The sequence below is a fragment of the Desmodus rotundus genome, chromosome 12 (genome assembly GCF_022682495.2).
Source record: "Desmodus rotundus isolate HL8 chromosome 12, HLdesRot8A.1, whole genome shotgun sequence".
NCBI lineage: Eukaryota > Metazoa > Chordata > Mammalia > Chiroptera > Phyllostomidae > Desmodus > Desmodus rotundus.
In genome coordinates this window covers 39,918,308-39,933,194 of record NC_071398.1, presented here as the reverse complement: position 1 = coordinate 39,933,194, position 14,887 = coordinate 39,918,308, and the positions used below count along the sequence as shown (strand labels likewise).

The 14,887-nt window shown below is 55.3% G+C and overlaps 1 protein-coding gene across 4 annotated transcripts in view; it reads right to left on the bottom strand.

Annotated features, from left to right (window-relative positions):
* The window catches only part of GRIK5 (glutamate ionotropic receptor kainate type subunit 5), a 55,277-nt gene extending 40,462 nt beyond the window's left edge, over positions 1–14,815 (bottom strand). Inside the window, exons 1-7 of one of the 4 annotated variants that reach the window (XM_071220063.1) lie at positions 14,763–14,815; positions 6,782–6,910; positions 6,312–6,476; positions 4,021–4,118; positions 3,754–3,919; positions 1,441–1,619; positions 60–113 (exon numbers count right to left, since the gene is read on the bottom strand). In XM_071220063.1, the coding sequence (XP_071076164.1) occupies positions 60–113; positions 1,441–1,619; positions 3,754–3,919; positions 4,021–4,118; positions 6,312–6,476; positions 6,782–6,860 (741 nt within the window). In that variant the 5' untranslated portion in view covers positions 6,861–6,910; positions 14,763–14,815. Of the gene's footprint in view, positions 1–59; positions 114–1,440; positions 1,620–3,753; positions 3,920–4,020; positions 4,119–6,311; positions 6,477–6,781; positions 6,911–10,333; positions 11,578–14,762 lie in introns of those variants that run through there. The other 3 variants (XM_053915199.2, XM_053915200.2, XM_053915201.2) reach the window with 3 other exon arrangements.
* Between the last annotated feature and the right edge of the window lie 72 nt (positions 14,816–14,887).

The following is a 14,887-nucleotide window of genomic DNA, read 5'->3' as shown; positions in this document are numbered from 1 at the left end:
CACAGGAGGGAATGCCATGGGAGGGAACGAGGGCCAGAGGGGCTGCTGGGGGTACGCACCATGGTGGTGAGGATGTATTTGTAAAATGCAGAGGTCATTCCCAGCTCCGAGGCCTGGAGGACACGGGCAGGAAAAGGTGACCAGAGAGGCGGAGACCCACAGGCAGAAAGGGGGAGAAGCAGGGAGGGGAAGAGATATTTAGAGACAAGCCTGGCAAGAAGGCACCCTGTGGGAAATATAGTAAGAAACACCCAGAGACGGGGAGCAGCAAGGAGAAGACACACATGGGCAGAGGGAGGCTTCATCCCTCACATCCCACCGTGCTGACTGGTGGCTCAGGTGGGGCGCAGGTTTTGTTGGAGGAGAGAATGTGCCCTTGAATGCCTGCATTGCTCTTTAGGTCACGTAAACTGCCCCCACAATCTTTAAAAGTACTTTGCAGCAAAAGGCAGCAAATTTGACTCTCAAGATTCACATTTTGAGCCCCTTTTCTCTGAGGAGGACAGAACTAGAAGGCCTCTCTAGGCCAAGAGAGCCCAATCCTGTCCCCACAATGGTCATTGGAACATTAACTGGCACCAGCTTACACTGCCTGAGTGTTAGGAGCTGCTACCATGAGGGTTAGAGCCCATTTCACGACAAGGACGTACAGGCTTGGGAAGGAAGTGACCACTGATCTCTTGGCCCACACAGGAAGCAGAGCCAGGACCCTGGCCCGGGCTTGCTAGCCGCCTGCTCCCAAAATCTTTTCTCCCAGCCTTCCTGCTTTCAGAGCCCTGTGGATTCTGTCCACACTTCTTCCTATAAGCTACAATCAGCTGTAACAGATGGTTTGAATTTTTTTTAAAACTTGGAGAAAAATAAATAATACGGATTAGATTACAAGAAAACTTAACAAGCAGGGAAGCGATGAATGACGAATGGGCGCAGGTGACTGGTGGATGGCATGTGACGGGCCAACAGTGGAAGGCTCTGGCACTGGCCCCCCCTGGGTGCCCTGAGCCAGTTCATTCTCCCCCGGGAACCCCAGCTTCTTCACCCACAAACGATCATCATGGCTGCTCACCGGGCGGGTGAGAGCCAAACTGAAGAACACACGCAAAGTGCCTCAACAGAGGGCAGGATGTGCTTCATACAGATACTAGGGGGCTCCCTCTACTGTGGGCCGGGCGCTGTCCCATGAACTCTCCCCACCATTCACTCACTGACCCTCACAGCAATGCATGGAGGCAGCAGCTATTCACCAAGGGGAGGTGACTGTCCAGGGTGCAACCAGGGAGTGGTCGGGCCGAGAGACAAACTTCACGATTATCATCGACATGTAGGAGGCAGGTCTCCATACCCCCATGTAACCACCGAGGCCTGTGGGCACTGGGTGATGTGCTCTGTTCCCCATGTTCCTGCTTCTGATCCTGCAGAAAATCAGAGACTGGGACCCACCTTACGGAGGATGAGGTGGGAGATGGAGGCATTGGCGTCGATGATAATGGTGGACACCTTGTCATCACGGATTTCCTTGAGCAGTGGTGTGGGGTCCCGGCTGTCGTCCAGCATCCTCACTGACAGCGTCTCCTTGGAGATCAGGAAACCTCGCACCAGCTCCTCCAATCGCAACAGGCCTAGGGGTGGGGCCATCCTGGATTAGAGCCAGTCCATGTGCTTGACATGGGGCAAAAACTCCCTCCTCCTCACCATGGGGTAACCAGGGAGAGGATAAAAGTGAACTCAAGAGATGAGACAGCTGTCTGTCCAGAGTGTAGCTGGCTGTCTTGGGGTACTGGACCCAGAGACCTGATGCCTGTGTCTTCCCAAATTAAAATCCCAGCCTATAGTTCCCCCTGACCTGCAGATGCCTGCCTCCTGCCACCTTCCTGACCCCACCGATATGTGTGACAGGCATCTCACACTTCACACATGCAAAGCCAAATTCTGCTCTTCTCGCCCAAACCCGCAGGTCTCCCAGGTCTAGACGGCAGCCTGGCTTCCTCTCTCTCTCTCACACCCGTACCCTCTAGGCTCTACCTTCAAAACTCATTAGACCCCATTGAACTGCAGCACACCACTGGCACCGCCCTAGCCCAAGACAGCGCCATCTCTTGCCTGTTGCAACAGCCACAGTTGCCCTCCACGGAGCCTGTCCCTTACACTGCAGTCAGAACCAGGTAAAGCAGATGTGTCCCTTCTCTGCCCCAAACCCACTAACGGCTTCTCATCATTCACAGCAAAGGCCAAAGCCTGCAGGGCCCCACCTCATCTGCTCCCCAGCCCCCATTATCTCCTGACCTCATCTCCCTCTGTCAGTCAGTCTTTCCGGCCACAGAGATTTCACACACACTGTCCTGCGGCCTTTGTGCTGGCTGTTCCCTCTGCCTAGAACACTCTTCTCTCAGAAACCACAGCTCCTGCCCTTAACACCTTCAGATCTTTGCTCAAATATCAACCCCCCCCCACCGATGACACCCACATCCACCACTCCATTTCAGACTACCCACCTCATTCCAGCGTGCTCAGTCCCCATTACTCTCATCTACTTGTCCACAGGACTTATTTCTTCTAACTAAAGAACGTCCTCATTGCCGGGCTTCCCCCCCCCGCCCCCACATTCGAGTGTAACCTGACAAGGGCAGGGATTCCGGCCTGGCTTGCACACTGCTATATCCCTAATACCAAGAATAACGCCTGGCACGTGGCAGGTGTTAGGTAAACACCTTTCGAAATAGGAATTCTTCCTGGAAGTGACTGAGCATACCCTCTCTCTCTCTCCAGCTACAGACCCACAGACCCTCCAGCTTCTCAAACAGCTCCACCTGAATCTCAAAGACACCTCGGACCCAACGTGTACCCGTGAACGGACTGTCCCCTCCCTTTTGGGCAGAACCTGGTCACTATTCATGACCCTGCCCTCTCTCCTCCCTCACAGCCCTTCTCCAATCCAGTGGTCTCTCCATCCCACTGCCGCCACCTGAGCCCTTCCCAGCCCCATCCACCCCACCTCTTGCTGGTCTCCCAACTACATCTCACATCACTATCCAGTCCACTCACGGCACTGCAGCCAAAGACCACTTCCTGCAGTACACATGGGGCCATGTCCCCCTCGCCCAGCCCTAGGTGGGAAGCTTCACTGTCTTCAGGGTGAAATGAACGCAAGACCCTGCGTGATCACGCCCCACTTGTGAGTCCTGCTTCATGCTCCCACACTCCTGTGGCAGGGAGCATATTTGAGCCTCTGAAAGGGGCCATACTCCCTGGGTCTCAACTCTGCCCTGCCACGCCCTCTGCTCAGAACATGTTCCCACCCTCCTCCCCACCTCCCCACCCTCAGGTCCAGCTGAGATGTCCCTTTCTTGGGGATGTGAGCTCCAAACCTCCCAGACCTTTGTGCTCCAACAGCCCTGCTCAATCCCTAACAGAGCACGTATCACACCACATCACAGCGCTCAACAACTGTGTCTTCCCTGGCCCTGGAGCTCCCTAAAATCTGGGGCCACCCCGAGGCCTAGTAGTGGCCTGCATCTGGCAGGTGCTTAGCACTATCTGCCAGCTAAATGGTCCCTTTGGGAAGTAGGGGTGGGGGGGGATCTGTGGAATGAGAGCTCTGGGTTCCTGAAGGGGAAGGAACAGTGGGGACTAAGAGCTGTGCCCAGGGCCCCAGGCATTCCAACCAGGAGGCACCAGACGACTGTGTAGGAGACCAGACCACTGGAGAAGGGAGTTTGGCAAACAGAAAATGAAACACCCAGTTTCCTCCCTCACACTCGGCCTTGGCACAGATGAGGCTGGCTGAGGGGTAATTGAAGGACTTGAGGATTCGGGAGACCGCCAGGCTGACGTCCTCGTTACTGGGGTACAGGCTGACAGATGCGAAACGAAGGTACTGAAGGCGAGGCGTCTCCTCAGGACCCACCTTGATGTGGGGAATCTGGACAGAGAAGGAGCCTTTGCTTCTGCCCTGCTCCCTCCTCCCCACCCTCCCCACCCTCCCCACCCAGGGACCCCCCATCCCACTCCAGCCCACCTCACCTCCTTCTCCCCACAGATATGGCTCACGGTGGAAGCAGATGCAGGGCTGGAGGAGGGCCCCAGGACAGACACGACCCCCTTGGGCAGGATCTGACACACTGTGAGGGGTGGGGAGAGACCACAGAGTCAAGGACCCTCTCCCTCCTCTTGGTCCTCATCCTCCCAGAGAATGCCCCCCCACCCAGCAGTGGAACTGACACCTCCTCTACCACAAGGACCCAGAGGCCCAAACCCTGCCACCTTATGGACAATAAGGAGGGGGCACAAGACAGGGAGAGACTGGGTGAAACAGCAACAGAGGGACTGGTCGAACCAGAGAAAACAAAGGAAGGAATGAAGGAGAGATACCAGGGGCCTCCTTCTGGCTGCAGCTCCAGTGCCAGGTTCCTTGGCCTTCATCTTCCTCAGCCTTTCTAATCACACTACCATCTAGGGTGCATCCAACACCCTCCACCCTGAACCTGTTCTTCCATTGCATTTACTTGCTCCTTTCTCCCCCTTTCTGCCCCCTTAAACATGTGTGTGCCTCAAGACTGGAAAGTAGAAGCTGTTGCTTTGCCGGCCCAGCACCCATTCTCAAGGCAGAACCCTAACTTTTCCTTAGGGAACCACATGGTTCCCAGGATTGATTGCCACTTGACCCAAGGCCACAGAACTGTGTCTTCCTGGCCACACCAATTGGTTCAGAGACTGAGACGGGCCCAAACCAGGCCCTGGAGAGCATTCCCCAGGTCTACTACAATTACTACGGGGTTTGCTGAACTGGTAAGATCTAAGTTCTGAGCTGCTGGGGCCATATTGCTACCAATTGAGGAGGGCATTCCTGAAAATGAAGCCAACTTAGAGGAAAGCAGGACCCAGAGATGAAGACAGAGAGATTCCTGGAACATCATTTGAGCACCTGGATCCAGCCATGCCTGAAACAATCAATCCTGGGACGTTGTTTCAATACCTGGATCTATCTGGGGCCTGAAATTAGTCCTTAAGCCTTTAGGTGCATGACATGAGCTGCTAAGTTCTCTTTCTTCCTAAAGGCAACCGGAGTTGGGTTTCTACCACGTTCAGATGAAAGCATCACAACTAAATGCCTTATCTTCCTACAAACTTGCTCCTTCTGTGCCTTCCACATTGGTAAGGGCCCTGCCATTTACCAAGACCAAATACCTAGAAATGACCCTTGCCTTCGGTCTTTCTCTCAACAGCCAGTTAGACACCAAATCCTGACTCTTTTTTTTGTCCTCAAATTTCCTCACATCTGTCCCCTTCTCTTTTACCCCTTCTCCTCTGCTCTACTTCAGGGCTCTCAACTCAGGTGGGTGACAGTCTCCTCAGTGACCACCTGCATCTAGCCTCCAGATTCACTTTCACCAGCTCCCTGGTCTAAACCCGTCAACAACTCCCCACTGCCATTGGTGAAGGCAGCATCGTTTAGCCTGCACTGCAGGCCTCCGGGAGCTGCCTAGTCACACTCTAGCCCAGACATCTCCCATGATCCCCTGAAACATGACCTGAATCCAAGTGGTCAGAATGGATATAACCCCACACCCTATTCCTTGGCTTCAAATGCTTCCCCCTCCCTTCCACCACAGGTCCAGACTACAAGCACATGCCTGGAACACCATTCGCCTCCTCACCCTCTATCCCCACTTCGCCCAATTTACATTCTGTGCTGCACCAGCCAAAAGGTCCAGGAAACGTTATACCTCATTCTCCCTCTCAATGATTTGAAATACACATGGATAAAGACTCTGATAAGGCCGGCAGGAAAGAAATCTGTCTATAATACTTTTGAAGGCAGCCTTCCCAAAGGTCTACAACCCCAGCATGTCTATTCAACGACACCTATTAACATCCACCCAGTCCATGGTATTCAAGGAATACTTATGTGCCCTCACTTTGTGGCTTACTTTGAACAACACTGCTCTTTCTATATACCTTGCTCACTCTGCCGAGCTCATCTGCAGTTTAGCCTTCCCCAGAATGCCTTCGCTAACCCTGCCCCTGAGGCCCCTGCCTTACTGCCTGGGCCCCTCATTACTGAGCTCTGGAGGCCAAGTTCTCCTAGCCAGATATGAAGCTTATTTTTCAAATGAGGCCCTCAGCTCCTCCAGGGCAGGACTGAGCCTGGTGCGCTCTCTCTTCCCCATACCCAGTAGCACCATCTCTGGGAGGGCAACAGAGCTAGAGGAGGACAAGGCGAGCTAAGGAGGTGGGGGTTGACAGACGCACTGACGGGGCTGAGGGCTACTAGCCTGCCCAGCCTCACCCCACGCCCCTGTGGCCCTGCTCACTAGTGTCCGTGGTCTCGTACTGGCTGTCCCGCTGCAGCTCAAAGATGTCTACTTCCACTCTGGCCTTGGCTGGGACCTCGATTATCCCGTTGATCTGCTCCCGGGCCAGGGCCAGGGCCAGACGCTCGCCACGGCCACACACTGTCTGGTCGTCCAGGATTGCAGCTGAGGAGACACAGGGGTTGGGGACCAGATGCCAAGATCCAGAGGTGGGAGTGGGGATGGGGACTGGGGTCCAGACTCCTGGATCTGAGGCTACAGAGAGCTGGAAGTCTAGACTCCTGGAGGAATTAGTAAGGAAGAAGGAAGAAGTAGCTGGGGGCTGCTGCTCCTTGTTCCTGAGGAGAGCTGAGACTGGAGGCCCAGGTCCTTGGGTCCTCAGGAAATGGCCTGCCTGGGTTCCCAAAGAGGAGCCCCAAGCATGATGGGAGGGTCTCTGAGGAGGCAGGGGCAGGGCTGCAGGGCCTCACCCATGCGCAGTGATGAGAGCACCTGGCAGCTGGGGCTGGCAAAGGCGACAATCAGCAGCAGCAGCAGCTCAGCCGGCATCTTCCTCCCCTCCTCATGGGGACGCAGCTGCCGCGGCCCCCACTCGCCACCTGCAGAGATTGACCACGGGAAGATTGCTGATGGGGGGCCTCAGAGCCCCTTTGGAGGACTGCTGGACAGGGTGGTGACCACAAACCCTGGGACATTTTGTGAGTGAGCTCTGAAGGGCCCTGCCCTCATTAGAAGCTGACCAGAGAGTACTGAGGGCATTGCTAGGAAGGAAGCTCAGGCCCAAGCAGCACTCCCAGGGATGCGCTCACAGCACACAGCCTGAGTGGGAGAGCCACCACTAAAGAATAGTCACAGCTACCAACGGGAGGGAGGCATGATATGGATCTCAGGTAAGAGTGAATTCCAGGGACTGTCCCCACCCCAACAGGATACCAAGAAGTGCCACCCCCAGCCCAGTCCCGCCCTTGTCTCTGGGCAGGCAGCTGTTACTAGGCAACAGAAACGAGCTGGAGAGGATGCAATGGTTGCTAGGCAACCCCTCCCAGGCCTCACTTGCCACCTTCCTGAGGTCCCTGGTTCCCACAATCCTACAGGGAGAGAGGCCTGGACATCCGGGGTCTGGAGGGTAGAGTATCCAGGAGTTAGGAAACTTGGAGAGAGAGGGAAAGATGGGGAGAGACACACATGGAGACACACAGATGGACCTAGGCAGCTAAGGGGCTGGAAAGAGTAAAGAGAGAAAATGGGGGAAAGAGAGAAACAGAGAGAGAAAAGCTAAGAGGGGGGAAATATGAGGAAACTCAGAAAAGGAGAAAGGGAAAAACAGGCAGAAATATAAGGGCCCAGAAAGTTGGTAAGAAGACAGGGAACTGGGACTAGAAATGGAGAGAAACAGAGGAGAGTTACAGGAAGATAAGGAGAGAACTAGGAGAGAGAAGGAGGCAAGAGACAGGAAGGTAGGGAGACACAGGGCTGGAGAAAGGGCAGGCAGAAGAGAAAAGAAACAAGAGAGACAGAACAGAACAGGAAGGCAGAGAATGGAGAGACACAAACTCACTCAAGATGCCACCAAATAGAACCAGGAGGGAAAAACAAAGCAGGGAGTGCACTGCCTGCTGAAGAAGATGCCAAGCCGCACACCCGCCCTGCTCTGGGGAGCTAAAGACTTCGGGGAGACAGTGCATCTTTGCTTCCCATAATTGCTCCCCACCTCCAGCAAGTTAGAGATTCCTGGGGGTGCCCCAGCGTTCTGCAAAGAGACCACTGGGCAGAAATGAGTTGGGCCAGATGTGCAACTCCCCCTGACAAGGGCCATGCTCCAAGGAGAGGGCACTGGGTTCCATGGGAGATGGTTCCTATGAGGTCCAGAGTGCTGGGAGATGAGCCTGGCAGTCCCTCTGTACCCCACCCAATCCTCAGGGAAGGAGAGCTTGAGCTGGTGAGAGGCAGAATGAAACCTGCTAGGGGAGGGCAGAGACACAATGCAACACTTCAGACTGTCCCTTCTGTCCAGGAAAACCTAGGCCAGGGCAGCAGGACACCCCAACAGTCCCTACTCCACACCCGACTTCCATGTGACCTTGAGCAACTCTGTCTGTTTCTCTCTGAGGGCTTCTGGCGAAGACAGGCTGGGGGGTGGGGAGGAGGTGAAAGGGCACGCTGGGGGCTGCAGAATGCAATTTGGATCTAAGGTGAAGGCTTGTCAAAGGTGGAGCAGCAAGGAAAACTGGGAGACCCAGAAGGAAAACCACAGGGGAGGGCAGAGGAGGCTGGGGCTGGGAGAGAGGCAGGAGTGAGGGGGTCATCCTTAGACAGCAGGGGCTTCTGGGGTAAATCAGGAGCAGAGACTAGAAGATGGAAGACCAAGGAAGACACAGGGGCCAAAAGGGCAGGGTCCCACAGGTGGCAGACACAGGTGGGATCAGAAAGACAGAGGCAGGATGCAGGGCCAGGGGTGGAGGCAGCAGATGGACACAGATGCATAGGAAGGCACAGACAGAAAGACAGACAGACCTAAAGGAAGTAACTGGGACTAAATGAGAGAGAAAGACACACAGACATCACCTAGAAGACACCAAAGGAGACAGAAAGCAAAGGGAGGGTGTGAGAGAGTAGGGGCAGGAAAAAGCAGGCAGAACTTAGGCTGAAACACTGCTGCCAACTGAGCGGAAGGGGCTGAGTTAGGGGCCTGACAGCAGAGGGAGACAGACAAGTGGGCAGGTGAGATATTGATATTGATATCAAAGGTGAGAAGGCAAATGGGGTGAGAGAGAGGGCAAGAACAAAATGACAATGGGTACAAGAAGTGTGAGGAGGGAAAAAAATCACAAAATGCTGAAAAAAAAGATGGCTTGTCAGGAGACAGAAAGGGTATGTCAGAGCCACACAGCAGATCTATAGAAGAAGAAGGGGTGAGCAGGAAGACACAAGATTGAGAGAAAGGGACAGAGACAGACTCACAAACTAGCAGAAAGAGGGAGTGAGAGGGAGGAAAACTGAGGTGGGAAGGAAGACCGAGTGACCGGGAGGGGGCAGGGGCAGGGGCAGGGCAAAGCACCCATTCAGGGGAGCAAGTCCACACAGAGGTGCATCCACTGAGGGTGTTGGGCACCGTGGGTAATCTGGGGTGTTAGCGGGGAAAGAGGACAGAGGTGGGAAGAGAATGGGGGTTGGTTGACAAGACCACCAAGAAAAAGAAAAGACAAAGTCACAAAGTGGACAATGCAGCAGGACAGCGGCTAACGAGTAAGGGATGGAGGGAATGGACCCAGAGTGACTCCGGGGAGGGAAGCAGAAAGTGAGAGAAGGGAGAGGGCCTCCAAGCCCAAGGTTAAAGAGGGAGGGGGCCAGGTGAGCAGAGGTCCTGGCAGAGCACAGAGTAGACAGAGAAAAGTGTCAAAAGGGCTAGACTAGGCATGAGAGCCTCCAAAAGAAACGAGACAGAGGAGTTTGGAGAGACACAGAAAGAGATCAACACAGACATGCCAAGCAATTGAATTGTGAGGGTAATGGCAAAGAAGAGAGAAGTTGACAGAGTCAGAGAGAGGCCCGAGAGAGACACACGAAATGGAGATCCAGAAATGGAAAGACATTTCTACAAGATAGAGATCGGATGGGATGAGGGTGGGTTCATGGCAATCAGTGAGGATGAGGCTCAGCGGAAAGAAGAGGGAGACAGAAACAGAGTGAGAGTGAGCGGAGCCAGTCGTCTCGGACCCAGGCTGGAGAGAGCAGGGGCGGAGACATGCCAGCAGTCCGGAGAAGGAGTGAGACCACAGGTAAGAGCCAGTCAGCCCCTCAGGACCCCAGAAGCTGAGGGGTTAGGGTGAGCTGTGTACCCAGAAGGGGTGAGAAAGAGCCCAGGGGAATGGAGGTTGGGGAGATGGCAGGCCCCTGGTGGGGGAGGGTATCTGCCGCCCTGGGAGCAGGGAAATGTGGGGGGCCCCTGCCAGGCAGCAGTGAGTCCAGCCTTCCAGGACTCAGGCCGGCCCCAGCCCAACCCCTGCCCTGAAGACACTTACGGATCCTGGTGGGATGGAGAGCTGGGCTCCCTCGAGGCCCGAGAAACAACAGCGGGGAGATGCTCTGGCACTGGGTGGTGGTGTGGCTGGGGCAGGGGGAGAGGGCAGTACACAGGGCCCCCTCCCCCGCCTCCAGTGGTGGCCCCCAACTAATCCAAAACGGAGGCTCTCAGGAAGCAAAGAGTAAGGAGAGGTGGAAGGACAGGTGGAAGAGGAGAGGGTGGGCTGGGGAGGGGAGGAAGGGGAAAGGAGAAAATGGAGGAAAGAAGAGGAGAGAGGAGAGGGCGAAGGAGCAAATGGAGGGGAAGGAGGGAGGAAAAGAGGAGAGGAAGGTGAAAATGGGAAGGAGGGGGCACAGGCAAAGCCGGGGGAGGGGGAAGCCGGCCCAGGAAAGGGCCCCCGCCCCCTCCCCTAGCCAGGCCGGCCTGGGGGGGCCACTGGGGATGAGGACAGGGTGGAGACAAGGAAGCCAGCCATCAGGAGAAATGGGGGAAGGGAGGGTTTGATGGGGGGGAGGGGGCCACCCCTTCCCCCCTCCCCCCAGCCTTGGCCCTGCCCTGGGTGAGGCAAGGGCCTGGAGTCCTCAAGCCCTCAGCCCCCAAGGGAAAAGCATGCTGGGGATGGGGAGAGGCCAAGGAGAGGCTGAGGAGTGGAGGGGCTGGAGAAGATGGGGTGCTGAGAGACCCAGAGAGCCAAGAAGGGGGCAGGCAAGGTGGAGAGATGGGGAGGAGGGAGAGGACAAGGGAAGAAAGATGGAAAGAAGCAGGTGGAAGAGGAAGGCAGAGGAGGGTGAGGTGTCCTGGGGGGCGCCCAGCCCTGGGCTTGGGTGGGAGGGTCTGGCCACCGACTCCTGGTCCCCTGCGAGGATCAGCCTCCGGCTCCTGGTCCCCAGCTGGGCCTGCTTCCCTGCTGGCCGCCACTGCTGCCGGCTACCGCCACCGCCACCACCACTGCCACCTCTCCTCCCCTCTGAGGCCGAAGCTGCTGCCTGCCTGCCTGCCCGCCCGCCTGCCACCCGCGCTGGGTCCTGGAGCCAGGGGGGGGGCGGAGAGATGAGGGAGGCAGGGAGGAGGGCGGGCTGAAGGAAGGGAGGGAGGCAGGCAGAAAGACAAGAGGGAGGGGAGTCAGAGGAGGGGGAGCCCGTATTGGTCGTATTGGTCAGGGCTGGGGGGGCCGCGAGAAGAATGCTGATGAGGAGAAGGCCCTGCATTGGATGAAGGGCCCACCCCCATGCCACCCCCTCCACCACAGCATGCCGCCGCCCTGCCCAGGCAGCCCTTGGGCACAGGAGCAGAGAAGATGAGCAGCTGTGAGACCTGAAGAAAAGGCCATGCTGCTGGGGGAGAGGGTTTACAGGGATGAAGAAACATGCAAAGAAACAGAAAGACAGCCATCAAGACCCACGGACTTGGACCAAGGTCCACAAACCCCACAAGGACAAGGACAGGGAAAAGCCCCGAGAAGAGAGAAAAAGGCGCTTGGAAACAAGAAAGCAAGACATAGCAACAGGAAAAGACCTTGGAGACAGGGCAGCTGTGGACCCAGAGAGCCTCTGTGAAGATGGAGAAAGGCCTATGGGAACAGAAAGCCCTCCTCAGGGATGGGGAGTGGTCCATGGCGATGGGGGAAGGCCCACATAAATGGGAACAAGAAAGCACATCACAGAGATGGGGGGAAGGCCAAGGAGAGTGAGAGGTCACAGAAATGGGGAGAGACCTGCAAACACCAGGGAACACACAAAGACAAGGATATAGATACGAGAGGCCCACTGAGGCAGGAGCAGCCAGCCCACGGAGATAAGGGAAAAGCCCCCAGAAATAGAGACAGCCCCCACAGAGATGAAGGGACGGGTGTTGAATATGGGAATCTTCCATAGAGAAATCCTTGGACCCATGGAGATAAGTGGGTGGGAGTAGAGGGCCTAGTTCTGTAGTCACCTAAAGAGAGGCAGTGAGAAAGGACAGGGAGCTGGAGGGCAGAGGCAACCCTAGTGGGAGACTTTGTCCCCCTCAGGAGAGAGCTGAGCAGGGCAGGGGGATGGAAGAGAGAAGCAGCAACACAGATCTTGGAGTGGGGGTGGGTGGCGCACGGCTGGGGGGGGGGAGTTTGGGGGGAAGGAACATGACAGTTGGCGTTGAAGGCTGAGTCCATGACTCACCACCACCCGCAACTGCTCGTGACGGGGAGGAGACACTGACACACACACGTGCAGCACTCCAGCACACGTGACTGCATGCCTTGAGCACACATGTGGCATGTGGCAACTCTCACACTGGCCTGGCGATGGGAAGCCCTCTGCAGCTGGCATATGGGGCATCCCCGACATCCATCTGATCCTGAAGGACTGCCAACTTTGCACACACCTCTTCACCCGACCTGGGCAACATCTGTGACCCCCCAATACCCATTCTCAGCTTCAGCTAGCCCTGAAAGCCAGGACTCACACCTGCCTCTAGGCCTTTGCCTGTGCAGGGACTCCAGCACAGAATGTCTGTCCTCCCTAAACTGAGCCTATCCCATCAGTCTTAATACTGTAGTACCACCAGCTCAGGGAAAATTGACCCAGGCCTCAGCTTACTCCTGCATCATCTGAAGAGAAGGGACCAGCCAACCCCGATAAGTTGGGAGGTCCAAGCTGGCTGGCATTCTCAAGTGGGCAGAGGAGGCCTCAGCAGGACTGAGAACCTGCCCAAGGACACAGAACCTGTCAAAGGCTGAGCCTAGCTTCCAAGTTCTCTGATTCCTGCCCCAGGTGATTTTACCCTGAGGGAAAACCCAGATTGCCAGCTTTAGAGCTCACTGATCTCACCAACTTCTTTCCTCTCCTTGCATTTATCCATTCGACATGCCACAGGGTGCCCCCTGCCAGGCAGTAGAACCTAGGGGTCATGCATGTAAACTTTGCAGTAACTCTTGGGTTGGAATCCTGCCTCCGTCTCTTCCTAATTATGGACAAGTCACTAACTTCTCTGGGCCTCCAGGTTTTTTTGTAAGTGAGAATAACAGTTCCTCTCTTCTAGGCTTGTTGAGAGGATTAAACTGAGTAACACATGGAAAACACTGAACACAATATTGAACACTGAATACACTCAGAAACACGCTTGCTGTTATCACTTGAGGTCCTAATAAAAACAACTCTTACAGAGCTTTTATCCTGTGCCTCACAACAATCATATGGCACAGGGGCCATGATCCTCAGATAGGGAAACTGAGGTACAAGGGGGTCGACTTGCCCAAAGCAACAGCAGGGCCAAGAGGTAGCAGGACCGAGATTCCTATCCAACAAGAAGCAGCTTGTTGTTTTATTATTTTTATTTATTAATTTTAGAGAAACAGAAACATTGATTCATTGTTCCACTTATTTATGTCCCACTTATCATTGATTGATTCTTACATGCGCATTGAACCGGCGATCTTGGCTATGGGGAAGACACTCTAACCAACTGAACTACCCAGCCAGGGCTCCAAGCACCCTGTTTTTAATTACATGGGCCTGGTACTAGAGTTTAATCTAGAGGAAAATCAGGACCCCCGGGTAGAAACGAATTGAATAACAGCAAAATTATGAAAAGTCACACCTAGGTCTTACTCTGTGTTTCGAAGTCCCCAGTAGCTTTCTGGCCTCAGAGGAATTGGTAAAGGACCAGTTCCTCTGAAACTCAGTTACTTATCTGAGGAATGGAGGTGAGGGCAGGTAGACCCAGTCAATCTCTCGCAGCTCCCCTGTTCTTGGGTTTCAGGAGTAGTTCTAGAAACATTTACAGCAGCCCTGGCTGGGGCAACGCGCTCCCAGGGCCCTGAAGGGGACAGTGAGTAGGGGCAGACGCAGACAGACCCTTAGACACAAGGGACTCTTATCTTCCCAAAGCTGCAGGGGGTCAACCGCAAGGAAGCAGAGTGGAGTCCATCCACCAAGGGGTCACTTCCTTCAGGTTCTCACCCTGGTTGTGCTTTAGGTTACCTAACCAACTCCCGCCCACCCCCCCCAACACACACTGCCTGTTTCTTCAAATGAAACTGCCAATCTCTGCTTTTCCTTTTACTCCATCTCCCATTTTCTCCTTCAGGTTTTCCTCGTTCCCTCAGTTCCCCTTTCTTCTCGCTTTCCCTCTGCCACTTCTCCTCCCCCCTCCCTCAAGGGTCCCTCAGTTTTTCTCCTCTTCCTTCATGCTGCCTTTATTCCTCGCTTCCTAACAAGTGAATCTGGAAACTTAAATTCCCCTTTTCCTCACTCCCTGTGACTGGTGCTGCAGTTTCCTCTCCTCTTCACGCTGACTGGCGCTTCCCTCTCTCCCATCGCTCCTCAGGGGTTCCTGCTCCTCAATTCTCCCCCCCCCCGCCCTCTGGGTGTGGTGTGCCTCAATCACCCCGACTTCCCCCTTGACCCCCACGCGAGTGCGCGTCCCCAAGATGGCGCCCGCAGCCTCACTCCGCTGCCTGACGTCATCACGCTGCCCTCCCTTTCGTGAGCCGTCGAGCGGAGTTGACCTGGAGGTGAAGGAGGGGCATCCTCCAAGGGACTTTAGGGGGCGGGCACTATCAACTCGCCGGCCC